This window comes from Apteryx mantelli, chromosome 15 (genome assembly GCF_036417845.1).
Source record: "Apteryx mantelli isolate bAptMan1 chromosome 15, bAptMan1.hap1, whole genome shotgun sequence".
In the NCBI taxonomy this organism is placed as follows: domain Eukaryota; kingdom Metazoa; phylum Chordata; class Aves; order Apterygiformes; family Apterygidae; genus Apteryx; species Apteryx mantelli.
The window spans coordinates 19,265,111-19,292,875 of NC_089992.1; the positions used below are offsets into that span (position 1 = coordinate 19,265,111).

Below are 27,765 nucleotides of genomic sequence, written 5' to 3' on the forward strand. Positions count from 1 at the left end.
ATGTGGCGGGGATAAATAGTGTGTTACAATTTCATAGTAATAGTTTAAAATAATCTGCATTTTCTGTTACACTTCACAGGACTTTTCCGTCACAGGAATTTTCTCCTGAAAATCTCTAGCAATGATAAAATCCTGTATTTTGCAGAGTATTTCATTAGCCCCTTTGGCTTTAGGCATGCAAAGTGTGGTCAACTTGTTGCATACACAGAGAACAGGTAGAGCATCTCAAAAAGGAAGAAAGGCCAGCAAGTTTCCTTTCCTCACCCAAATCAGCAGGCTTAGTAGAGAGTAGACGGTTCGCTACTTAAAGAGAAAGTATACCTGAGCATGAATAAACGTGCCTGGGGCACTAATAATTTATGTTTTGGCAAATAATAGGGATCTTTCTACTCTAATTTGCCTGCCTGTTACAGCAGCTGCATCTTTACATGACATGTGTGGTCTGTAGAACACTGAACTCTGCTAAGAAATCACTCACACACTGAAATGATTTACACATCGAGAGGTTTTTACAGTGCTTTTAGAGAAAATGATGGTGCCCCAGCAGCCCTTCTAGCATGTTTCCTTATGCGTAAGCCACATTTTATATTGAGACATAACTGGTTTTAATGATAGACTGTTCTGTAAAGGCAAGCAATGAAGTCATAAACAAGGCTTACAAGGGAAAACAGTTATGTTTGATAAAGAAGCCATGCTCGTATATTAATTCAGTAAATTTTAAAATAGGAAAAATGTTCCTTCCGATACTACTTTGAGAAACAGAATCCAATTGATTCCTAAATGTGAGTATACAATTAGATAGTTACTTCAAAAGCAAAGAGGGGTGTTTTCAAAGTTATGTATACCAACATACCATTGACAAAACTGGCTTTGAAACATGTCCGTCTTCTACTTAATGTCTTTGCATGTCAGTTATGTCTCACATCCAGAGTCATACTCAGATAATTGGCTCCTGACTTGTCCTCCTCCACAACTACATATTTCATTCATTAATTTCCAGCACTCATCATGGCCTCTCTCCTACGCCATGACCCCACATCAGACACAGCCGGTGAAGCCAGTCTGTGATCCTGCAACAAGCTCTCCTACAAAATGATCATAACACGTGCAGAGGTCAGAGGAGCTGTGCTGCACCTGGGCGTTACGCTCAGAGTAATGGTGCTTGAGCAGTGCCGCTCCTCTGCTGCAGACCAACAAAGCAGCCAGTCTTCTGTTGCAAGGTGTGGCCCCCTCCACATGGCTTGTTGATGCCTGAGGTCTTGCAGGCTTAGGGAGAAGTTGCTTGGCAAGTCTGTCTAAGGAGGAAGTCTAAGGGAATCTCATAGCAACATCTCATGAATAACCATTTATTTCTATTTTGTATAGAAGATGACCAAGGTGGTCGGTCACACACGCTTTTAGAAACAGCTTGAGACATTGGATGGGAGCCTGGTTTTCAGACAAATGGGCGTACATCCCTCTAAGTTCTCTCCAGTGATCAAAATTTAAGACAGCCAAAATTAAAAGACAACCAGATCAGTGATAATTGCTGAAAACCTTCTCTTTTTTATTTTCTACTTGTATGTGAGAAAGACATCTAGATGTGTGTCTGCTTATACACATTTGTAGTTTTAAAGAACTAAGGCATATAAAAGAATGAAAAGCAAATTGACACTAGAAAGGAGCAGGTAACTTGCTCTTTTTTTTTCTTTTTGTACGGCTGAGAGAGAAAGGTGGGTGGTCTTGAGAAGAAACTGGTTAAAGGAGACTGCTAGATGAGGAGATGGAAAATAGGGAAGATATTGTCAGAGCTGGCTATATAAATGCAGCTTGCAAGAGCTGAATGTTGAACTAGAAACATTGTCTTTTCTAAAAAGCTAATCTACTCTAAAAGTGAGCACATCAGAATATGACTAAAACTGTTTTCATAGAATCTGATTCCTGTATTAAAAACAAAAGCCTGAATCCTGGTTTAAATGGCAAGTGTGGCTTTACAATCTGGACGGAACATTTTCTAAAGTGAATGTGATGGATTTACGTATGCCTTGAATGGCAGCTGCTTGGTGTCAGGCAGTCAGAACACAGACCTACTGTTTGATTATCAGCCCATAAAGCTACTTCCCAGGGCTGCCCTTTCCCTGTAGCTGGATGCTCCATATGGTCATTGGCTGGTGCCGCTCATAAACCGCTTCAGTACCACCTTGCTCTCCAGCATGATAATCCATCCAGAATCAGAATAAAAATAAAAGGAAATTCCCACTCTCTCTCTCCTCCATACAGTAGTAATAAACTCACAGTACCAGGTTGTGTCACTGCTGTAAAGCATCTGCTGTGCTTATAAACCCTGACATCCCACATTTCATGCATGCTGTGTTGCCGTGAGGTTATTGATTAAACAACTGTAAAGTTCACAAAGAGACATTTTACAGTTGCAGCTAAGGGCAACTTAACTAACTTCTGTTTGCCTGGCTTCTGGCAAAGTGACATCTCATCCTGTCCCCAAATTCTGGGAGGTGTCACACACATAAAATGTCCTAATTTACCCTTAATGTCTATTCATGCCAAAGTATGTGGACTTCAGTAGGAGGCAGATTGTACTGAACATCTTCCAGAATTCAGATAAATGAAGCACAGGTCTCAGTTGTAAGTGAAGAATCCTCTGGTCTGTTATTTTGCATAGCAGGACAGCCTTTCATTAATTTCATAAGCTTTATTCTTACAAGCACTTTTCTTTTTTAATAGAACAGAATAATAAAAAAAACACTGATATGTCACCACAATGATCAGAGAAAAGACTGATTCATGGGTCATATGATTATTCCGTTGCAATTATTCAGGCAGTTGCTGGGTAACAGCTCCTGGAGCCAAATTTTCACAATTTCAGCATGGACTCACTCACAATTCACACCAGATGCATATAACTTTTCATTAGCTATTCAGCTGCTCTCCAACTTAAAACATTTCAATTGCCATATCAGAGCGTAGAAACATTACCACACAAACTTTGATGAAATCCACCACAAAAATTATTTGTGTGGTAAACTTTCATTGACAGCATTGTTTAAACCGCTACAAAGGTAGTTTCTGTATTCATTGTATAGACAGGGATTGCCCATGGGGTTTCAATTTGCTCTCAAGCATTCTTGAAATACAACTATCTTCAGGTCGGAGGCTTTAGGTTTGGTCTAACTTTTAAGCTCCTACCTCCCACAGTGATCAGAACTTAGATAGTTACAACTTAAGACCACCTAAGCTAACTAGAATTTTCCAACTTCAATCCAGCAGTAGATAACAGCATTTTCAGGTAGAGAGAGAAGAACCTTGGGCTGTTATAGCAGCAAGGAACAACCTGTGTCCCACTCCGATCATTGAGGGAAGACAGGTCATCACACTGATCAATAAGGGAGCACAGTTTCTCTGGAGATACCTTGACAAGAAAACCTCCAAAGAAGCAGCTGAGACACTGAGAAATGACATTTCATTTTTGGTACCCTCCAGGAGTACCTACTGGTTAGTTCTGCTACCCATATAATTTTTCCTATGCAAAGACTATGCAACTACGAATGAACGGCTTGATGGTTACCCTGTAGCTCTGTTGGTACATAATCCTAGGCTTCAAGAGGTGATAGCACATATTGGAAGAAGAGGGGGAATTGTCCTTCTGTAGTGAGCATACAATCTTTTTTTCCTCTGTAACAGTGGGCTGGAGGAAGAGACGGTGCCAAAGAGCCTAACACTCTGCAGAGCTCCCGTGGAGCTGCTAACAGGCAGATGCCTGATCCGGAGCTGTTCAGCGCTTGCAGAGCGGGCTGGGTGACAGGCAGAATGGTTCTGGGGCAGCAGGGCAAAGATCCAGGCAGTAGCTTGTAATGGAAACCCTGTGTTTCTGTTGGTACCTTAACTACATGTTGCCTGTAGACACATTTGGTGTAGTTGTGTCAGCTGTAGGGAGGATTTCTTTCCCCTCCTGGAGGATGAAGAATCAAGGCTGGGGAGTTTACTTCCTTGGCTTCAGCTGCTGTCTGCATAACATTTTCATTAATCACCTTATTTACTCTAACAGAGGGCGAGTGGTGCAGCCCAAATCATCAGCTTGTAGCACACAACAAATCAATATGCTGGCATGTGTTATGTGCTTGGGACAAAAGAAACACGAGACTATAAATGACTAAACAAGACCTCAATCCAGCACATATATTCATTAGGGTCCATATTATTACTTTCCTTTTCAAATTTTACATGGATTCATTTGGTAGAAGCACTATTTTTTATCATATATGTTTGGAAAGTCCTCCCCGAGTCCCTTATCACTTTAAGAGGCTTGAATTGGTTTATTAACATTTCTGAAAAAGAAGAACAAAACCTCACATACCTTCATTAATGGGACAGGGGCTAACACCATAATAGGTCAGGCTTCCCTGACTTATACTGAAGACATAAGCTTTGTACGAGGAATGAAGAAAGTCTCTTGCTCAACAGGGTTTTGGCTCAAGGCAAGAATTCTAGGCTGAAATTCCTTTGCTGGGGTGATGCACTAGGTCAGATTTGCTGATTAGCACTTAGTTTTTGGCTTTGCAACTCCAATATTCTTCTGAAGTATTTTTATTAAAAGTATAATTGATCCATAGAAAAGGATATAAATCCCCCTCTTTTAGTTTTATCATTCAGTAATACCCAGATGTGTTTAGAGGCTCTACTTATGGCACTTCCTTCTGTAATTTTCTATTCACACTAGAGGTTTTAATAGTCATTCCCCTTCCTTACATTCACAGAATTGAGTAGAACGACAAATCAGAGAAATACAGTAATTAAGGGGTACTATACTAGGCCCCAGAGGTCCTCTCTTTGCTAACAGTCTGATACTTCAATGCAGTTTGGAAATGATACATAGCTAAGACACATCCTCCTCTCCCCAGAATTCATCACTTCATCATTTCAGCATAATGCAGTTTAATTATCTTGCATTTAAGTGCAAAAGTCAAAGGGTCAGTTATTGATCTCCATCCTTGGAACAAGCCACAAGAGGGACAAAATCAAACTGAAGATGCTGGTCTTTTAAGATAGTGGCATTTCAGCTGTTTTATTAAGTCCTGAAATGGTCTAGGATTTCATGCCTCGAAGATAAGGAGATCCAGTAAGAGTTCTATGTTTACCTGACAGAAATTGCACACAGCAATTGCAGGGTCTTAACTCTGAGAAAAAAACCAACATTTAGGTTGCGTTGTTTTAGAATATAAGCTCTTTGGCACTGAGGGTGTCTTTTTTCATTTTTCAAGCATTGGGCCTGTCATTGGTGCTCAATAGAATAGCAGCATTTACTCATAGATTCCAGCAGCAGGGGAAATAAATGCTGTTTTTATATGAGGATGCTACAAAAGTCTATGTAAACAGAGGCATGACACCTGATGGGAGCACGACTGATAGCAGTTATTGCTATGGGGAGACAGGCTCCTGTCTGGGCTGCACACTCACCTAGTCATGGAGGTTTCCCCTGCGAGGGTAAGCAGCTTCTGACCTCATTGGTGTCATACCTCAGGTGTCCCTCTTGTCTTAGATAGGAAGTCTCCGCTTTGCTTGTGTCTCAGAACGCTAGGGAAGGAGATGGCAATGGTCAGTGTTACGCATTACAGTTAAGATAAAATCAACAAAAGAGAAATATTAAATGGGACTGATGAATCCATATGGAACTGTAAGATGTATATCTTATGTTTGAAATTGCATGCATTGTAAACACCACCTCTTATAATCATATAACACTATTACTAACAAGGGGTTTCTTCTGGCTGTTGGATTCCCAGCTTTATAAGAGGTAGCTGAAGTTTTGATTCTTCACAATTGTACAGACTAAGAGGTATTGCAATACAGATAGTGCACTTAAAATGTACATACTCTCAATGCAATCATGTAGCAGACTACAGCAAGTATGACAGAGAAGAGTCGGGGAAAAATATGTATGTAGATTTGGACAAGGCCAACTAGACGATATAGCAATAATACAGTTGTTACCGTTAAGTTGTCCATTGTTTTTGCTAGCCATCAAGATAGCAGAAAGAAATCCTCTTACTGAGTTTGGAAATGATCAGCAACCCCACCAGAAATGCTTTGCTAACATCATCAGAAAGGGAAAGTAAAGGTGGAGAGGAAAATGCTACGCCTAATGCCCAGCTTTGTGAGGCATCCTGCCCTTCAAGTGTGCAAAGCATGTTGGACCAGGGAACGGAGCAGAGGGAAACTAGCAGAGAGCAGATGTTTTGGGAGGCATCCTTCCTCCTGCCGCCCAGCAAGGGCTGTGAAGCCAAGCAGCATTTACAGCAGCTAATCAGAGTGTACTAAAGATGTAGTATAAATGGTAGAAGTAATACTAAGATCCTAGCTTAAACTTACCGTATTTACTCTGGAAGAGCTTCCAGTGAGACTGATATGGTTTATAGTTGTTCCAGAAGTGGCCAGGAGCACATGGGGCAAGCACCGAGGCTGGCTTCCCTGCGAGGCTACAGGCTCGCCTGCAGCAACCCCTTCTCTATGCTCTCTCTCACTCTGCTCCGTTACTCTCCCATTCCTTTTAACCATGCCCCACTTCATCCTAGTGAGGACAAGGATGACTGCAATGGTGACATTTGTCTGACACTGTCCTTTACCACTATCTGTTGCCTCTCTTCTAGTCTGTAACTGACCTTATTTACAATCTCAGACACAAAACAGCTGTGGCTACAGAAAAGCTAGCTAAAGAAATATCTATCTTTTAAACGAGAACTTTCTCTAGCAAGCTTAGGCACAAAGCAGATGATAATGTGAATTATACAATCATTAGCTCCTTTGAGAGGCAAGAATATAGCCTCACTGTATGCGAGAGAAACAGTTTGGCATCATAGGCAAGGCACACTGACATGGGTAGAGCAGAGGCAGCCTCACTGCGAGACCCTGTCACACAGAGTGCTGCCCTCGGTGTGCTGAGTAGTTCACGCGATATATATTGTTTCAATAGGTAAAGGCTACTGACACATAACCTTGCTGTTTGCCAGCTGGTTAGCATATTCAAAGTCATCACACTTGCGTCTTACTCTTGGTAATAATTTACAAAGACAAAAAAGGAGAGCAGAGAATCGTATACAATGCATTAGGCATTTTCACAGCAGTATGCATATAAAGAGATTATTCAGAGCTGTTTTCCTAAATCTCACTGCTTTAGATACCCAGGAAAATTGTTTCTTTACCTTCTTATGGTGGCCACAAGCAGTTCTGTGATGGGAAGCTGGGGAAGACAGCAAAGACAAGCAGTGTGCTCGTCTCCCTTTGCAGCTTTCCATGGGATTAGAGTGAATTTTGTTAGTAACTGAAGGTAGCCTGTGACACTTGGCTAGACTAGCGTTGAGGAATCTCTAAGCCGCAGGAGTATTTTGGAAATTCTGCATCTCTCTGTTCCCTCGCTTTCACTTTCTCAGCCATTAGTTTCAGAGCTGTCTTTTTGCTGGCTTTTCTACCCCACTAGGCTCTACTGATGCATCAAATGGAGTTGTCAGATGCACACATTCCTTACCAAAGTGGGGAGCATATGGCAGGCTACATTAATTATTCAGAAAGTTATAAAAGCACCTTTGGTTCAATGCTTTTTTCAGCTGAATTCAGTCTGTTAGCTAAAGCAGCTTCAGATGCTTCTGCAACTTCTAATAGAGAGGATGTTTCAATGATTTGTGTCTGTATATTTATGATGCTGCTGCAGATTCAACTGTCTACAAAAACACCTGCATTTCTATCATCTGCTGGACCCCATAAAATGACTTTTCCTGAAGGCTAAAGTGTTGCCTGTACTCACTCTAGTGATTTTGTATCTGCATGTGTTTCAAGGGAAAAACTCTTTATTTAACATACACAACAAGCATAATTATGCTTACACAGATCCAGTTTTGACATAGTCTATTTAGCTGACTTAAGAGCGTCACAAGCCTCTGGCCCAGCACAACTGATATTTGTAGTTCAAAAGGGGAAGGAAGATACAAGCCAGGGAGGGGTTGCGCGAGGAAGGAAGAAGAGACAAAGTGTGAACTCATCAGAATCCAGGAACTGAGAAACTGCAGAGGAGAAAGCCTAATATTAGAGATGACAGGTGTGCTGCATCTTGGTACAAAAGTACAGTAAAATCTGTACCGCCAGACTCTCCACACTCAGGTCTGCAGATATTGATGTGAATTGCAAACCATGGAATTCCCAAAGGATTTCTAATGACCTTTTTCTATGGTCTTCAATCTATATGAAAGAACTGAATTTCTCAATTGCCCAGCAGGATTCCCCAATTTCTAGTAGAGCCTAGCAGACAGAGAGAGAGAGATACCACAAGGTAAATGTAGCTAGAGAGAAGATAACCAAATACAATTTACTCTATAAGTATTCATGAAACTGTAACAATCTATTTCAATCCAGAAAAGATCATTATAATATATAAGTTTGGGAAATACACTTGGTCTTTTTGGCATGGACCTTGGGTTGGATGCTTCTTTGCCATACTGGTAGAGGTGAGAGATATGCTGTTTCCGGTCTTGCGTTTAGCAGCATGTCAAATGACAGATGCTTGATCTGAAACAAGGTTGAACCCTCAATACAGCAAGGGACTAATTGTAAATTGGAGGAAGTGATGACAGCTTTTCTTACTGCTATTTATGGAAATTAACTGGTGCCCTGAAGCTTAAGATTTTTTGGCTCTTTTGCAGCCTCTTGGCCTAGGAATATACTAGTATTTGTATTCTGGTAAAGCTTTTAAGCTACAACTGAGCTTCATCTTTCTGATGTTTTTGGTTAAAAATACTTTCTACAGATGGGCAAAGTTCCACATTAGGCAAAATACTTTATGTTGGTGACAGCAGTAGTCTGGACTAAATTTCTGCAGAATTTCTTTTTATTATATAAAGTTATGACTTAGTTAAGTGTAAAAATGCAGCTGGAAATATTTGCACATAGGCAATAAATGCTGACACTTTACTAACTGCCTTCAGCAAATGAGATGCCATTTAATTTCATAACTTTCTTTCTGTGGGTTTTCTTTTTTGAGAGGTGCAGAGCTCTCAAAAATGTAAAAACTCATTTAAAGCATTTAGTGCTTCAGAGCTGTATGTGATTTTTCCTGGAACAGTCCAACATGACAGGTAGTTAATGCAAACTTTCTGTGAGCCACTGTTGAATCTGTCATCTGCTCTCCTGATAAATAGACAAGCATCATAAGGTCAGGCAGTAACAATATGGTCGCTAAACATATGACAAAAAGAATCGCACCTATCACACCTGCATGATCTCTATGCAGACTTCATGAAATCAGTGTTTGCATGTTTCAGAAAAAAGGAAAGTATGTTAGAGGTGGGAAGAGAGTATAATAGGTCTAGCTATAAATCAATACTTGGAGTCCAGTTCCTGCTCTGCCATGGCTTATTCTGAATCCTTTGGAAAGTCATTTAACTGTTTTTAGAGGCACTTACAGTGTCCTCACCACTTACTTACTCTCTGGGAAAGAAACGCTTATTTGCAGCTGCACAGGGATACTCCGTAGGGCTCACGTGACAAGCAAAGGGGGGTCAGAGGTTCCAGGGCCTTGCGCTCACAGAAGTTTTGCAAGTGCTCATTGCTTTTTTTCAAGATACACAAAGCCTGGAGGAAAACCCTGCTGTAGATGTGAAAAGACATTGTTTTAGAGTGAGGCAACGCATATGCTATTTGTCTCTAAACTTCAGTCCACAAATGTGGATGGAATTGTGCAGCTTAAATTTTGTACTAGCATTTTGCAAATGAACCTTGTACCTGCAAATATGTATTTGATTTTTGCACCTTCGAAACTAACCTGGAGGCTTCAGTAATTGCCATCCTTACTCATCACCTGCAATCAGACAACTCAACATACAAGTACACAGTTTGCACTTCCAGTGCAAGTCTGCAATTCTGCTTGGATAGAGTCTGTAGGAAGCAATGTCTAAATCTAAATTACATTTCTTGTCTGCCTCCAGGACGCCATTCAGCAAGGTGACTAGGAGGCAGTACAGTAGGAAGTTATGCATCTTTTACTTTTGAAAGGAGAACTCAAAACAGATACAGCATTTTGAAGTGCTGCATCACTCTTACCAACAGTTTGCAAAATGGCTCAGGAAGACAAATGCACATGGAAACCAAAGTAGCTCATCATGGCAGTGGAAAATAAGTTTCCTCTAGTTTGTAGGGAAACACCTAAGACTCCCTGGGCCCCGCTACAGTGCTAGAGGGCATCTCTCATTCACAGTCTCAACACAGACCTAAAAACTATTCCAAGATTTCTCTGAGAAGGGGAGGATAGACTTGCATGGTCATCATGCTCTGCTTGTTGGCCTGCCCTTGCTGGCTGCCTCTGAGAATCCCTTGTGGTTAGAAACACCAGGAAGTCCAGTGGAAAAATGTGACAACAATCAGTTTTCAAAACTTATAGTGAAATGGGAATAAGCAGAGGAAAAATTTGAGCTAAGCAATTGTTGAAATCACAAATAAGATTGTACTCTTACAAGATGGATATCCAGACCTCCAGTTAGTCCCCTAATAAAAAATGTCAGGCATTCAATCCTCATAGAGGGAAAGCTGCCAAGAAATTTAATAAAGAATATTAATAACTTTGCACTTCTTTATAAGTTAGAAAGCAAATATGTGACATACAGAAGCACCTGTGAAAAGGGAGCTTTCCATTTTACCCATTCAACATGACAGCTCCAAGAACAAAAAAAAGATTTTTAATAATGCTAGACAAACTGTATTTTTGGCAAACAGTTTGTTCTCTTTTCTGAAGAACAGAATTACATGCAAGTTAAACTCTGCAAATAGTTTAGGCCATTTTTTTAATTTCAGAAAAGTTGTGATAACTTGTTTCATTGATTCAGTTCAGATTAACATTACTTTTATGTTGAAAATTGTCCCCAAAGCTTAAAAGAATTTAAAAGGTGTTAAAAAAACACACCAAAAAGAAATAAAGCATTTGGATCAAACAATAATGACTATGGGATTCATGATTTGCTGAGAAACAAAAACTCATCTGCATTTCAAAGAGTTTTTTAGTTTTTCAGTTGAGAAAATGAATCAAGAAATAAATTATTCACATAGCCCTAACCTTTATTTCACTCTTTTATTCAAAACCCTAACAAAAGCAGCAGCAATCTTTCTTTTTATTAAATTTACGGCCCTTTCATTTTAAAGCCAATTTGCTTTAAGATTCATTTTCCAGCTGCTGGACCTTAACTTTTGGCTACTTCTTGGCTGCGTGTGAAGTGGTCTGGACCTGGGCTCCAGCTGGGGTGAAACCCGGGGCTTGAGGTGCTGCATATGGGGTGACGCGCGTCGCAGTGGCAGAAATAACGTGGGGACTAAACAGCACTGAAACAGGAATTAACACAGTAGGCAGAAGATGACTTGGTAAAGGCAACAGGTACACATTTCAAAGTCTTAATTCACTGTGCAAAAATGCAGGATAAAAAATATGGGTATTTAAAAAGTGCTAAGTTCTAGAAACCCAGGCATGCAGAGCAGTCCAGCTTGGGCATCCCCGCTTGAAGAGGGATTCAGTAAAATTGGGGCATGCACAAAGATTTTGTAATGGATTGAGTATCCTGGAAGAGGAAAGCCTAAAAAAGATAGAATTATTGTGCCTTATGAAAAGATAATGAAAATGTGGCTAATGAAAATACAGTACAGTAAAGTAGCTAAAGTTACTGAAAAATAAGATTTAAGATCTGGCTGACATTATTGAACAGGCTTGAAATAAAGGCCTGGAATGTAACTGGTAAAATCTAATCTCTGAAAAAAATACAATAGTTTCCATTATGGTGAAAGTGAGTGGTAATATTTTAAAGCAGGATCAGATAACTGTGTGGAACATACCAGATCAGTTATTTTGGTTCTTGGGAGGAGCTGACTGTGGTTAAGGCTAGGGGAGGAAATTTGCACTACTTATGTTTCTCTGGCATTATACCCATTATCGTCCTAGTATCTGAATTGTGTGTTTATCATTTGCTATTTGAGTTGCTCTGGTTAGCGGTGGTTATACAGATGAGTCACATGGAGCAATTTCTGCTCCCAGATGGAATAATGCAAGCTCCTCCCAAGCAAACAGCAACACACATTCATTTAAAACATAAACTTGCAGCTTTGAAATTCCCCTTTGAAGAAAGATTCATGTATGTCTCAAGTGTCCCCACAAAGGTACAGAAAATATGATATGGATTTAAATGGCATTAGGGTAGCTGTTGCAGCTCCTGCCCAGTTTCATTTGCAGTAGTTCCCTGGGCACTCAGAAGAGCCAATAACCTGCCACTTTCACAACTGGATTTGTTAAGATTAAAATAAAGATGCCCACATTTTAATGTGAGGTTGTACTTGATGCCTGGGTACATGCCTGCTGGGCATCTGAGAAGAGAACTCAAGTTCCTAAAACCCTCCACATCACTGGCAATGAAAATAGCAGGGTCAGGCACACGTCCGTCAGCAGACCCTAATGCAGCCCAGCGCCTCCGTGTCACGGGGCCAGAGGGAGTGTTACGTCCCCGTGCTGAAGAATGCCCGGACTCTGGAGCCTTCCTTGGACTTGGGGCATTTTTAACTCTCTGCCATGCTGGGTTTCTGGTATCTAATGGCAGCCAAACTCACCCTGTAGGTTTTCTTTTCAGTGAGCACATTACGAAGATCTCCTCTAACCCATTGTCATGCAACTAGAAGAACTTAATATTTTTGAGTTCTCTGCCGCTCTGTCAGATTTGGTTAAGTTAGCCAAGACAATCTGTTGGATAGACAGAGGCACAAAAGCAGGTTACATGATGGCATTGGCTTGTTTGGTTAAGAAATAAGCATCCCCCCCCCCCCGAATCATGAATTTAGAACTGTCTGGTTTCAGTTTATAGGAATTTGGAAATCTGAGGTTTTGGGGTTCTTTTCCCCCCTTTTAAATACTTGATAAGGAAACTGCCATTTGCATAACATCAAAGCTATGTGTTTCTCTCTTGCACTCAGAAGGTTAAGGGCTTGTTTTTCAGCTATTCAAAAGTGCCTGTCTGTAAACAAGAGAATAACAGAAATGAAAATATTCCTAAATACATATCAGTGCTATTAAAGAATGATTTTTTTCTTTTTTAATATCAGCCAGTCTCAAGAAACTGACTGCTTGGCCAAATGTTTTTTCCCAGGATATCATTTCCTCTCTTGGAGGAAGGGTGCTTCAGTCACATCTCCATTTAACTGTCTGTCCCTCATCCTCCCCACCCAGCCTGCTGATCTGTCTTTCCAAATATACCCTTAATTATGTATATAAAAATGCAGAAATTCAAGAATAGCACACAGTGGCATGCTCAGGTTTCTACTCTCTTTTCATGACAACATGCAATTCTGTTCTGTGAAGCAGCAAAACAGATGAAAGATCACACAGAAAACTGCTTCTGGCTTTGCAGTCACTCCTGGAAGTCCCAGGATACATCACATTTCTTTGTTACTGTGTGGCCTTGACATAAGCTGGAAGATGGAAACGTAACATGCAGAACCAATACATGAGTTAAATTGAAAGAATAGGCTCCAATAACTGGTTTGATATACTATTGCTCTAATCTGTAGGTCAGTGGATATCCCATTTCAAATTGTTCAGATATGATTGCCTAATCCTGCATCGTAGTTCTGAGAATGGATGGTGTCTCACAACCTCTTCTGTCATCTCAGTTATTTGTAGGTTATTTTTTAGCACACTGAGACCTACACAGTACATAGTCTCATAGTCTCTTTTAACTGCCATTCAAATCCTGGATATCATCCAGATGAGCTAGTGAAACAGAAAGCAGATTACTCCAGGGACTGTAGAGGAGTGTTACTCGAAGCTATATGTGGCTCAGAAGTAAAGCAAACAATGCACTGAAAGTATGGGGCAAATCAAGCTTAGTTTATCAAGTGGATATCAGATCTGGTTCTACCATCTCTGCAGTTCTTGTTTCCCATGACCACATATTGTTGCATCAATATAAAAAATGGTTGACAAATGTACAGTAATACAAATGACTTTTATATCAAGTTCCAAGAACAAACTGGCCCCACTTGCTTCTAAATCCTTTCCAGCAAGTGAGATACATTTTTATGCTGTTTTCGTAGCCCAGGGAACTCTGCTGCTCCTTTGGCAGTGTGCACTGGCAGATAGTGTAGAGAGAGTGAGTAGCTGGGTCTGTGCTGCTGAAATGAACTCCGAAGCTGGCGTACCTGCAGATCTCACTCACTCCAACTCGGGGAGCGCTCTGGGTTTCTTGAATGAAGCCCTACACACATTTTTTCCTTTGGACTGGGTGGAGTTCAGGAAGAAGGCAAAAATGTTCCTGCTTGTGTAATTTTGAATTAACGTCAGTTGAATTTAGCTCTCAAATGTGATGTTTTTCCACCAGCTTGTGTAACTCCAAACAGAAGTTATGTGCTGTCATGTGCTCTGGCAGAGGAGCAAGAAAGGTTACACTGTAGTTGGATATGGAACATAGAAATTCAACCTATCTGAAATTGTGATGAAATATGATATTCATTACCTTTGAAAGGCACCTCTTACCTGCCTCTCTGAAGAATAGAGAAGCCTGAATTTGTTTGCTTTATTTCAAGCATAGCAGTTTATTTGGGGGGGGGGTTTATCTCTCTTCAAGACCTGCTATTAATGCTCATAAAGCACAAATTTATTCCTACTGCCAAGGCATAGCATTAAGACTACCTATATACACATTCACATGCTTGGCATGTTTCCTGCTGTATTTAAGATACTGTATGACATTTCCACACTAATGTATAGGATCAGATTCTGCAGTCATTATATAAGATAAAATTCTAACTTCAGCATTGCCTAAACTGCAGCTTTGGAATCTGAGCTGTGGTGGGCAGACGCAGCTGCTTCAATGGTGAAAGCTTTGTGCTGACTACACCGTGTCCATGGGTTAGTTCTTATGCAAGAGAGCTGTGCTGTGGCTACATGTTCCCTGATGAGATTAGGCAATCAATTCATATAATCTCTAATTCTGTTGATTGCTTTACTGCCAGTAAAAGGATCTTTATATAACCTACCTGCACAGAAAACCACATCCCTTCTGTTTGAGAGATGAGACTGACGACAGCCTGTGAATTTCCACGTATGGTTTTGGAGCAGCAGCTTGGTCTTTTCTTAATTAATACCCCAAGGCAACTTTGTTCCTGACTGCGTGCTGATTTTTTTTTATAAACAATAATGACTTTAGTATCTTTACGTGAGGCATCTGGCATTTCCTCACAATACAGCTTTTCTTTGAGGAGGTATTGCTAAACCTCAGCCAAGCTGGGAAGCGCTCTAGAAAACTCAATACCACTACTAGAGCAATACCAGCTGTCAGTCAGTCCTGGGAAGGGAAAATCACTTGGCCAAAAATCTTTAAGGCAACTAGCAAGAAGACATGAATCAAGACTAGAGAGGACTGAGGAAATAAAAGGTTCCTAAGAAGAAGGAGAACAGGCAAGAGCAGAGAAAGAGTGGCAGAGAGGTGTACTGCCACATTTTTCTTTGGCTCACTGATCTGGTATCACTACCACCATCATTAACATCAAGTCAGGCAGGTGAGTGTGAATCTGAGTGTTCCCAGTTATGGGTGATGTGCAGTGGGGAGAGGAGGAGGTAGGTGGTGCAGTACCTTCATCACCTCGTGCTAGTGCTGGGTAACACAGATCTTGCACAATCTGGCTCCAGCACCTCTTCCCTGGTTAGGACTGGACTGTTGTGCCCACTGCTGGTTACCAAATGCGAGACATAGAAAAGAGCAGCTGATGCAGTGCTAGCTGATCAGCAGAAAAGGTTTGTGCTTCATGGCACTGTCAACAGCAGAAGCAAAACATTGCAAGTTAACACTTGCCTTCCTTTCCAAAAAGCAGCCTTCACATGGGGCAGTCCTTCTAGTGAAGAATATTTGCTGATTCCATTTGTGATGAAAACAACCACAGAGAAAATTAACTTAGGCAAAAAATACGATCCAAAGATCATTGCCTTACCAAAAAAGATGCCATAGCTCAGGAATGATAAGCCTCAAACCTGCAGGCCAGATCCAGCTCTTAGCCCACTCCTTGTTGCCCTTCTTCCCAAAGGTCCCAGTTGTCACAGAAGTACATCTGTTGCATGACCAAAACATAGGGAGAAGACTCATGAATCTGGTCACCCAACAGGGATGATGGGCACATCCTGCCATAGGCAGGAGTGTCCCCAACAGGTGACTGGATGCGCAGCAAACACAGCCAAAACACAGCCAAAATGTATTTGCTCCTTCACTGATATTTCTATCAGGAGAATGAGACAAGTCCCTGAGAGTTTACAGGAGAGGACCCAGGAGGACGTTCTCCCAGTGCTCCACACACAGGGCCTGCTCTAGCCAAAGGGTTCCTCACCAGCCCAAAGTTCAGCCAGGGGGATATAGCTGGGAGGGAGAAACTGCTCACATTCTGCCCCAGGCTGCTGCATATGGTCAAGGTCATAGCAATCTCTTTAAAATCTATGCATCTATGAAATAGGAGCTTTATTCTTTGGAAAATACCTGACATTGAATGGATTTGCATGTTTTTTTACACAAGAAAAGTTTATCCATTAAACCAGTTGTGGTTTTTTTGTTTTGTTTTGAAGTTTGTGAGCCCCTAAGTTTTTAAGCTGCAGTTCAGTGGAAGGCAACTGACAACAGTCTTGTCTTACCTGTTGCAGATCTCTTAGGAGGAGGAGTTCATGGACGTCCATACAAAAATCTCTCTCCCTTTGGGTACTGTACAGATACAACCATCGTGTTACACATTGTGGTTGTTGGTGTAGCCCAAAAAAATCCACAAAACAGCATTTAGAGCAATTGCTCTAATGTTCCTTGTTCTTTCTCCTAAGCAGTCAAGGAAGTTTACATCAGGGACACGTACTCTGTCCCTATTCTTGAACTAAATCCAGTTTGAAAAATTATTGTCTTTGCCTGCTCATTGACAAACTATCTGAGATTTAGCTATAGAAATTTCTTGGAGGCTTCATAAAGAAAGGAAAAAAGAAACCCCAGGTCTCTTTTTCTGAGCAGGGACCTCCTAAGTAGATCCTAGAGATAAATGTTATGGCTAAATTTCTGAACTTAAAACAGATTATTGGCTACTCAGATTAAAGGCTGGCTGGTGTCCATTTTTGCTCCTGTTTTGGGAGAATAACACCATCTCCTTCCATTTAGTGACAGGTAGCATCTGTCTTGCTCCCAACCTTTTATGTCCTACCTTTTGCATATAAAAAAAATGGGAAGCATTGCTAACGCTTCTAATCATGCCATCTTCTCTTTCTGCAGGCGAGCGGCCTTTTGAATGCAACTGGCAAGGGTGCAACAAGAAGTTTGCTCGCTCCGATGAGCTGGCCCGCCATTACCGCACTCACACTGGAGAAAAGAAGTTCGGCTGCCCTCTATGTGAGAAGCGCTTCATGCGCAGCGACCACCTGACGAAGCACGCCCGCCGGCATGCCAACTTCCACCCCAGCATGCTCAAGAGGCGAAGCGGGAGCAGCTCCAGGACAGGGTCCGTCAGTGACTACAGCCGCTCGGATGCCTCGAGCCCCACGATTAGCCCCGCCAGTTCCCCATAGACCTACCTGCACTGGATGTCAGCACTTTGCCTCTGTTATCTATCGTGGAGTTTCATTTGTGTTGCACACATTTTAAAAACTCTGTTGCTTCCCCCCAGTTTGTTCCCCCACACACACCTTTTTTTTTAAATAAGTAAATAGCTGCCTCCCACTGCAATTTCCAGACAAATTTTCTTCACCCGGCCATGCAAGCGGCCATTCTAACCTCATGGACAGATGGACTTACATGTTCCACTTTGTGACTCCTGCTGTCTCAATATTTCATACATTTTATAACCATAAACAAATCCTCTTGATTATTCTTTATAAGAAAATGAGAAAATCTAAAAAAGAAAAAAAAACACTTCAATTCACCTCAGGTGTCAAAGTAGTTTTGTAAGACCAGATTGCACAACATGAGCATACATACACTTACAAATCAACTGTCGGATTGTGTCCCCCTTCTCCTTTCTCAGGGATGGATATTTATGTTACACAATAATTACAATGAAGACACACCCTAACCACAGCCTTACTCTGTAAATATATTTGCACTCAGAAAGCTTTTTGTTAGGTTCTTTCACACACTGGGGAAAAAATAAAACAAACAAACAAACAAACAAAAACCAAACCAGTACTGGAATGTAGTACCAGACTCTTCCATTGCTTGATTTCCTGGTTACACACCTACACTGGGAATCACCCAAACAGGAGTCTTCTTTCCTTTCCTCAAGCTGCCCTCTGCTTTTGGTAGCAAGCTGCCTTTTCACTTCATGCTGAAGATGCTCCAGAACCAACTTCCTATTGCAAAAATCTCTGTGAGGTTGATAAACTTTTTTTTTTGGTTGTTTAATGCTAGATAAAATTCTGAGAAAAAGTTCTAAACAAGATGCCTTAAATAAGTAACATGAACATGAGGAAACACATTTACACTGGGTAATGTTTTCCTGCAAGGTGGCATGGCATTTTGGAGGCATTCAGTCTTCTCTTTCTCCAAGTTGTTAAGCTCTCTGCACTGCCTGTTCAGTATGGGACCAACAAAATATTCAAATCAAACCACATTGACTTGAAGAACTTTATTCTTCTTTTGTTCTTTTTGTTTTATAAACTATGGAAATAGCATAGCTGAACCAGCAGCCATCAAAACTTTTGTCAAGGTACTTACCTACTGTACAGCTGTATCTTAGGAAGACAAAATGCCTAAGGCAGAGTTTCTGTATCTTGTTGCCTCACAATCATGGTTGTCACTGATGAAAGGAAACAAAAATCATCATAAGGTATCTTCTGACTGGAAAAATAAAATACGGATTTCTAAATGTTAAAAAAAATAGCATTTTAGCTCAGCAGTACTTCAGGTTTCTCATATATACACATACCAGCGTAAAGAAGGGCTCTCGCGTTTCTGAGTAACTGCTTAAAAACAAAAAGGGAATCTTGGCTATTTTTCAGTAATTTTCAAATACTGCGCTCTAGATAGAGCACTAGGAGGGAGATTTCTGTGTTTTATATGGTAGAGAATACAGGAAAAGATCAGAGCATTGTGTTGTACTAGAGACCTCATTGGCAGCAAATATGCTTTCGTTGGTTTGGCTCACTCAGATGGTGCATATTAGAAATTTAGGTCCTTCTGATTCTGGAGTTCTTTTTTTTTTTTTTTTTTTTAACATTACTGTAGGGTATAAATGCAGTCAAGTGTAGCACAGTGAAAAGAAACTCTGTACACCAAACCTGCTGTTTGATATCAAGCGAATGCCTCCACATTCCAGATGAATCTATATCTTCCTTGCTGCTTTGCATTGATCCAATTTTGCAAGTTTTTTTGTACTGTATATTTACTGTGAGAGGCTAACATAGACTTGTAAGTAGTTTCATAGGTACTTCCATAGCATTTACATTATTCCTAATACTAAGCATTCTGTTAGTTGTATGGCTACTTAAAAACAGTTCAAACTGCAGATATTTCAGTATTTTTTCATGTTTATTTGCTTCAGATTTTACCTTTATAAAATCATGATTTTCTCCTTTTGAATTCTAAGTCAAAGTAGGCAAAATTTCACTGTTTGCTCTAAAGAAAATGAAACATAGCAAGATTTTTTTTGAAAGACGACAATTGTTGAATTTGTGTAATGAGTTGCCTAACCACTGTGGATTAGAGGAAAGCCAGCTTTGTTTACCTCCATAGATTTCCTCTTTTCTTTATTTTTTTTTTAAACTCATCTGCTGAGATACACAATATTAACAGTTTGATACAATTCAGGTAACAGGAATTCACATTCCAATCATTTCTGTGACTGATAAAAGTGCTTTTGTGCTGTAGTTATTAAAGGGGCAATTAAGATATCTAGCTAAAGGAATTCTACAGGTCAGCTGTGCCTTGTGCACATACTTTAAAACAATTAATAAAATACACATTTCTCATTATATTAGAAGGATATGAGGAAAAAAAGGAAAACAAGGGAGAACTAAATATCACCAGAAATTACAGGCTTTGCATTCTAATCTCAGTTTGTTATAAAATCACCCCCTCCAACAAAAGCATCATTTAATTTCTTTAGCAAAGAAAGATCCAATCCAGTCTATTTATTTAGGGCATAATATTCAGCATGAATCAATGGAATGAAGGTATTTTATAAACAAATGTTTTGGAGAAAGGGTATTCCCACCATGTTATATCAGTACTGAGATTACGGGAGATAAAGATTATGGGACAACCTATTCTGAATGATACAAGAACCAAGTGATCTTTAACTCAAATAGCAAACTAAATATTTTTTACATATTTTCCTCATATAGATTATTAATAGTTCTCCAAGATTAAATGGAAAAAAAATATTGGTTCAAAGCTGAATTTCCAGTTCAGCCAGTTTGTCTAATGAGAAGGCTGTGAGACTACATATAGTCAACACAGCTATACTTCAGGAAATCCTCTGAAATTTGCCTGTACAACTTTAAAATTTTTATGTTTTAGCTATATACACCTTAGAGAGAGTTATGTGGACAGTCAAATTAGCATGTTTTGGTATCCTAACTAGAGCTTCAAAATCTCCATTAAATGTTTAATAAATGCTAGTTTTAGGATACAATGACGAATTTCAAACCACTAATAGTTTCCAAAATTGAATGTGAACAAAACTTGTCTCAATATTCTCATCTGTAAAGAGAGAGTTCGGGTTTTCCAGCGTCTACTTAGAAGAAGAAGTGCCAGAGAGGTCATAAGACTAGATTCTCACGATTGCTCCTCCTGAGATCTGCAGATGTGAGAAGTCTGAATAGCTCAAATTATGTTTTGAAATCTGGGTGCTTATCCAAACTGACCTCAAACTTTTACCCTTTGGTCGTTTCGCCCAGTGGTCTGACCTAAACCAGTGCCCTGGCACAGCAGCAAGCACTGCACGCTCAGGAAACGCTGCTCTGACAAGGTGCAAATTTCTTCTCAGTCCTCCCTCGGGAGTGCATCTCTCTCCTTCTCCCTCCTGCTTTCCCCTGTAATCTGTTGAGGCAGATCGTCACAAACCACAGAATTACCTTGGATTTTTTTTTTTTTTTAAATTTCAGAACGTAATAATAGGTTATTGATATTAAGAAAGCCCCCAAAGTTTGTTTACTTTTCTCCAGCCATGATTCTAGCTTCCTCTCTAAGAGTTGAGCTGCACTGCCTTGAAACAGGAGAAGGGTACAAATTAAAATCATCACTGCACCACCAGCATTCAGTTGAAGCTCAAGCTACTCACCATGTCTCCAAACTATCAGCTCATATTTTAGGGTCAAGGTGCTAATTGTACTCTGTGGAAACAGACAGAAATGAGAGAGAGATCAGTGTCCTCCAGATTTCTAATCAAATTTTATTGATATAATTTAGGCTAGCTCTCAGAAACTCATTCACCCTTTCCATTAACCTCATCCTGTGCAAAGGCCTAAAGTGCATTAATGGCCCCATGAATTCAGTTTTCCTCCTGCTTCTTGGAAAGCAGTCCTGGTGAACTCTGGGCAGCTACATTTTGTTGTGTGAGCACCCTCTCATCCTTTATACATCTGCAAATTAGTTGTTCTTTGCTTCTGTAACACATGCATAGTGTCCGTTTACAATACATAAGTGTAAAGGTATATCTTTATAACAAGACATCAGCAGCCTCTGTCTGATGGTAACACCCGATTCCTGTATGTATCCTACCCTCCTTACTGCATTAACTTTTAGCTCCGAGAGCCCCTATAAAGCTTTAAAACCTCCTTAGCTCCTCACCAGAAGCTCAGTGCTTTTTGCGTTTCGGGCAGGCAGGCCAAGAACGGGCTGCGTGAGGAGCTTACCCGCTTCCAGTTATTCACGTTCACGACTGGCTCTGTCCGGGGCTTGGCCATGAACTCTGGGATTTGAACTGCGTTGTTGTTTTGGGGAACGTGATTTATGAACAAGGAGTAAGGAAAATGAGCTCTGCATATTTAAAGCTTGCCTTTTCATAGCCACTTGATTTACTAATTTCACCATGTGATGCCTACAAACTGACTTTCAGGTGCTCTTTTACTCCCTTACACCATCTGTTTGTACATTTGGTGCTAACGTACAGTTGGTCAGTGAATGGTATGATGAAATTCTGTATTTTTTACCTTTTGGGGATAAAGCTATAGCCCTAGGCAGCCTAGAAAATAACTGAGTTATACTTGTTTACTCCCTAGACAAGAAAATAGAAGAGCCCATCCACTGGTATAGGTTTTTTTTATATATGTGTATATATATGGGTTTATATAAACATGTGCGCATGTATATAAATACATATATATGGGTATTTTTTTTAGTATGTGTGTGTATATACATAAACACACATCAGTGTATATATACACACAGAATAATGAAGGGATGTCTACAGAGCAAAAATAGGTATCCATTTCATTATAACTAGTGATGGGTCTGAACCAAAATCCTAGATTCAAACACCATTGCCTTTGGGAAGTTTGAATCCCCTTTTCGAGATTTGCGGTTGAGCTTCATCTCTAGTTACAGCCGCAGTTAGGTGTGTTGGATGCCTTCTGGGGACGCTCGTGTGCCCCCGCCTCTGCGGCTGACGGAGGCGGTGTGCGCCGGTGCGTGCGCGCGCGCGGGTTTCCATGCCTGCTTCCAGCTGTCGTGAACCGCAATGTTACCGGCGTCATCTTCACCTGGACGATTTTGTCAGCAGCACATCAATGCTTCCATGGGTCACTTTGCAACTCTATAAATCACTACATTGAAGTATTACAGTTGTACAGTTATATGCTAATCTATTCTTGCTCTGCTGTAACTTTGTATGTATTTTATACTGCATAGATCATATATTGTGACAATGTCCTATGCAACAACAGTAAAAAAGGGGAAAAAAAAGGAAAAGGAAAGATTAACAACTGTAAAATATCATCTTAACTTGTATGCATGGTTAGTGACGTTTACATTTTCCAGAATAAAACTTATATAATTATAAAGTATTGGTTTTCTTCTTAATTTCCTTGTCTCTGTATCAGTTAAAAGCTGAAGCTACTAAATATTTCTTCTGTTAGTTTGAGGTTTGATATCTTGTTTAATATCTTTTATCTGTTTAAATTTCACCCAGTATTATTGTTAAAAAGTTTTTTTTTGTTGTTTTTGGGGTATCTATTTATTTATTTATTTAACCATTGAGACAAAGTTTACGTGATGTTTGTTTCATACTCTCCTTTTCTTTGACTGGTATCTTGTAGCTGCATAGCGAAATTCCTTTGTTAAGGCTGGTGTATACTATGCTTTTCTTTCCTTTACAAGATGCTTATGAGATTAATATGGATGAGTTAAAGGTCAGAGTCAACCACCTTTTAAAAGCCCAATTCTTTGCACATTTCTAACATCATCTCTGCAAGTGCCAATGTCCTGTAGAAAGAGTAAATTTAATCTCAGCCCCTTGAGATATTCTTTCCTCATTGTTAATGGTGAGGAACTGGAAGCACAAGAGAGTTGAGCGAGTTGCTCAAAGATATGAGGCTATGGCAGACTTTTGCTGATGTCCTTTGAAAATCGCGCCACCCCCTCAGGAAAACAATTTTATGCTCTATAGTGAATAACTATCTAGGGAGCGTTACACCTAACTGCAAAAATAATTTAAAAGAGTGGACTGCTATTGAAAGACAAATACTAAAATATCCTTACTAAAGTAGAGGCAATTGTGGGAATAACTTTAAAATGAATACATTTTCTTGTGCAGAGGTCATGAAAATTGTTCAGAGCAAGTAACCTGGAGAGCCGTTATCTTTAATAGCAGGTTTCCCTGCATGTTTATTACAGCGTTGAACTGCCAGTGCTATTCATTATCTCTGACCACACACCAGTGAGCTTGGACATCTGTATGTGTCTATGATCGACTACTGGTTTACAGCTTACACAAAGAAACTAGCTAAATCACATAAATGCTTAAAAATGTTAATGCACTATTTAAGGGCTCTTTATCTGGGAGTAACATACTCTTTGGGCATGCAGTGGATAGCCTTGACTCCTCATTAGTGAACCTCGCTGGAGCTGAAGATAAAATGCCAATGTCTGGCAGACGCAGAAAACCACATCAACTTGTTTCATCCTTCTCTACAAGCATTAACATGATGCGGCTTCTCTCTGCTTGTTTCCAGTCTCTGTGTTATAACCAGGAAATTCCCGGCAGAGAACTCTGACACATTTGGGCTGTGAGAATCCTTAAGCAAAAATCCAGGTAATCCATCTAATACCAAGGGGAGCTGAGGATCCCCAGCAGACCTTATGTATCAGCCCACATCTAACTTCTGCCTCTACCCAGTTTTCTGGCTGCTCCCTCTGCCCAAATTCACTGTTTGCTCTAGAGGAAAAGGTGGTCAAGTGTCCTTTTTTCACTGATGCTGGAGAAAGTAGCGATATGGATTCCTGCTCCTCTTCTCTATGGAGGAAGGAGTTGGAAGTTTCCTGAAAATACAGGTTATACAGCACTTCCAGGTACTGCTTATTCGTGGAGATCGTCCCTGAAGTATTTCTGAAGCCTTCCTAAGTGAAGGATCCACCTCCTGTTTGATAACAGAGAGGCAGACAAAGTTTGTTTTTTAAACTTTATAGAAGAATGAGAAGAGAAATAAATCATTTTAAAAGGAATGACTTGGGACAGTCCTAGCCACCCGAAATGCAGACATGAGATATGCCTTCTCAGTGCAAGCGCGGAGCTGTTGCCGTGGCACAGTGGTGTTGTGTGCCTCCCCACCCAGACACCCACACAGTGAAATGCGTACGTTAACACATTCTCATCCGCCAAAGACACTGCCGCTCTCGGGCTGCCACACGTATGGGTTTCGGCCTTGCCTGTGACTCGGCACTCGCCATCGAATGCTCATGGACTTGGCATGTGCCCATCGGTTTGGAAGACAAGAGATCGTGCTGCTAGAGTTGTGATGGGATTTTCCTATTTACGTTTACCTGTGTATCACTTCCGGCTTCAAAATAGTCCACCTTAAGGTTCATTGCCACCAGTTTTCAAGGAGACACACCCATGACGTGCTTTGCCAGTTGATCACAAGAGATTAATTAAAGTGAGATAAATATAAATAGAGTCAATAGAAACAGAGAGAAGACAGAGGTTGAAATAGAAAACAGATGAGGAAAACATGAAAAACAAGCGTTTCAGACAGGCCGAGTGCTTCTAGCAGCTGACCAGAACGGCCCGCGCGGCCCCAGCACGCAGCCGGGGCTCCATGCGGGACGGCGGCGCGCCGGCCAGGCAGCACCCCGAGCGCCGGCACCGCGCTGTTCCCACCAGGCGCGGTCGTGGGGGACCTGTGTCAAACCGCAGCCCAAGCAGGCGAGCCCGCGTGCCCGGCTCGCTGCAGGGCGCCTGTGCACAGCTACGCGCAGAAAGGGAGCGATGTTTTAATACTTTTCTCAAGCCCTGTGCCAGGCGAGGGGGAGAGCTGGGGGCCCCGGCATCCAAGGAGAGAGAGCGGAGGCCGCTCTGCTTAGGCTGCAAAACAGCCCTCTGCTCCCTAGTCAGGGCTGAGCGCCGCGTCCGTGCAGCTGCGCTTCCCCTGCGCCGGCGGCCTGCGGCTGCCCCGGGCCAGGCCGGGCCTGGCCGCTGCGCCGCGTCCCGCAGGGAAGGCGTGAGGCGCCAGCTCCGTGGGCGCCGGCGCACCGCCGAGGAGAGCCGCGCCGCCGAAGGACGAGGGGGACAGCGACAGCTCGAGAGAGGGTTTCAGGTGTATGGCAGCATGAGAGCAACGAGATGAAAAACTGTGGGAAAAAGATGAAAAGAAATGGTGGAGATAAGCTAAAGTGGGGGGAAGATGAGTCTGGAAAAATGAGAAAGAAGTATAGGGGAGGGCAATTTTAAATCCTGTTCTAGAGAGAAAAGAGAGGCAGAAAAACACCCCCAGGCGTGAACCCAGACGGAGGTGTGGAGGGAGAGAGATGGCTCCTGCGGCGCATTTCCAGCAGTCCGGGAGGAAAGGCAGCCGGCGCTTCACAACCAGGAGCGTGCGGCTTTAAGGGGCCGATGTTTGCATTTTCCCATGCTCTCCTATTGTGGAGATAACTCACTGAGTCACTGCTCTGATCCTGGACGCAAAACATAACAAAACACAATAGCAACGGGAAGAGAGAAATCCCTCCCTCCGCCGCCGCACGCGCTGTACGTCAGCGATTGGGGGGAAGGGAAAGGAGGAACAGGCCGGCAGCCCTTTGGTACGCGTTTCTGCAACCGAGGTCGCCGTCGACCGCATGAGCACTTCAAACACACAAACCGCACTTCCCCAATGTGTTACTTTTCAATATTTTACCCCGTTTCTTCTGTTAAATATCTTACCTTCCAGATTTTCCACAGACTGTAAACTGCAACAGGAATTTGCTGGCTGTTCTAAACTTCAAAGTTTTTCACTTCAAAGACCCTGCATTTTTCTCTCAAGCTTCATTCCCAGCCTCTGCAAATCAGATGTCAGTCTGGGACTCTCTCAAAACGCCACATCCCAAAGCGCACAGACTCCAGGCTCATGCTAATCTTACGCATTTAAAAATCAACATCAGCCGTCGTCCCCGCAGAGGGGGCACTGAGACGGGCCCCCCCGCCGGCGGCCAGCCCCCACGCACCCAGGCGCCGGCTCCACAGCGCAGACTCAGCACGGCCCGCAGCCTGGCTGAGCGTATTTGCTCATTTTCTTTCTTTAGATTTTTCTTTTTTAACCTCTATTACTATCCTGAGAGCTATCTCAGACCTAGAGACAAGAAGGTCCCATGAAGTCACAAGGTCTTACAGGTTTGGTTTAAAACACAACCACTTTGTTGACCCTGGAAGTAGCAAAAAATTACAAATTTTCCCACCGTGGGGCTGCCATACAAACTGCAACTTGCAGCCCGCTGGGAGCAACAGGATGATTTGGCAGGAAGAAGGGAGTTTTGTTCAGGATCGGCCGCTGCTCCTCTGACGCTGCACGGAGCCCTGCCCACGGCTGGCGGCTGCGCAGTGCCGGGCCGAGGGGCTGCCGGCACCCCCAGGGACGTGGGGCTGAGGGACCGCCGGTGCCCTAGGTTTCCTTAAGGCTCCATGGGGTATTTTGGGACTCCACTGGTCTATTTTTAGGAGAAAGAATTAATGCAAAAGGAAATAAAGAAGGAAAAAGTCAAGCTTTAAGTCCAAGAATGGAAAGTTTGGTATTCTCCACAAAATCACTATGATTAAGGAGGGCTAAAAAGGAAGGGCTATATTTCAGGAGTAAAAATACTCTACAAATCACTGTAAAAATGGTATGTTACATGGTGTTTGCTCAGACAGGGGAAGAATTTCAACAAGACAGCACTTCACCACTTACCTGTTATTAAATAGGAGCGAAGAATGGCTGAATACCCATCTTTAACATACAGCTGTACTCTAGCCTTGTCTCCGTGTGATCCCAGCTGTGCGGAGACCCTGGCGTCTGCATGTTACGGCTCTTCCTTTGGAGAGGCTGCTGCGACCTCCAGAACAACTGGCACAAGCTCCGTCCACTTCTGTGCAACATGTTATTCAGTAAGAAAAGAAACAACACAATCAAATTACATAACACCCTTAACCATCTCCTAGAAAACTGACAGTCGCCCATCTCACTGTGGCTGGATTATTATATAAAACATAACAATAGTTTTTCAAACACCAAAAAGCAGGTCTTTAAAATAATCTGCCTGAAGTTCAAGCCTATTGTTAAGGCTAGAAAATCAGTTTATA

General features: G+C 41.6%; 1 protein-coding gene and 2 long non-coding RNA genes across 3 annotated transcripts in view; 1 reads left to right on the forward strand and 2 right to left on the reverse strand.

The window, feature by feature from the left end:
• Positions 1–17,727, forward strand: part of KLF13 (KLF transcription factor 13) — a 33,346-nt gene extending 15,619 nt beyond the window's left edge. Inside the window, exon 2 of the mRNA XM_013957312.2 lies at positions 17,295–17,727. Coding sequence (XP_013812766.1) covers positions 17,295–17,587 — 293 coding nt within the window. The 3' untranslated portion in view covers positions 17,588–17,727. The remainder of the gene's footprint in view (positions 1–17,294) is intronic.
• LOC106496588 (uncharacterized) lies at positions 2,670–16,043 on the reverse strand. Its single transcript, XR_001294635.2, has 3 exons — positions 15,991–16,043; positions 5,452–5,568; positions 2,670–4,001 (listed from the first exon to the last, which is right to left on the reverse strand). It is a non-coding gene; the product is annotated as an uncharacterized lncRNA (long non-coding RNA).
• LOC106496587 (uncharacterized) lies at positions 16,063–26,522 on the reverse strand. Its single transcript, XR_001294634.1, has 7 exons — positions 26,374–26,522; positions 21,298–21,349; positions 18,732–18,813; positions 18,254–18,367; positions 17,814–17,910; positions 16,679–16,745; positions 16,063–16,107 (listed from the first exon to the last, which is right to left on the reverse strand). It is a non-coding gene; the product is annotated as an uncharacterized lncRNA (long non-coding RNA).
• Between the last annotated feature and the right edge of the window lie 1,243 nt (positions 26,523–27,765).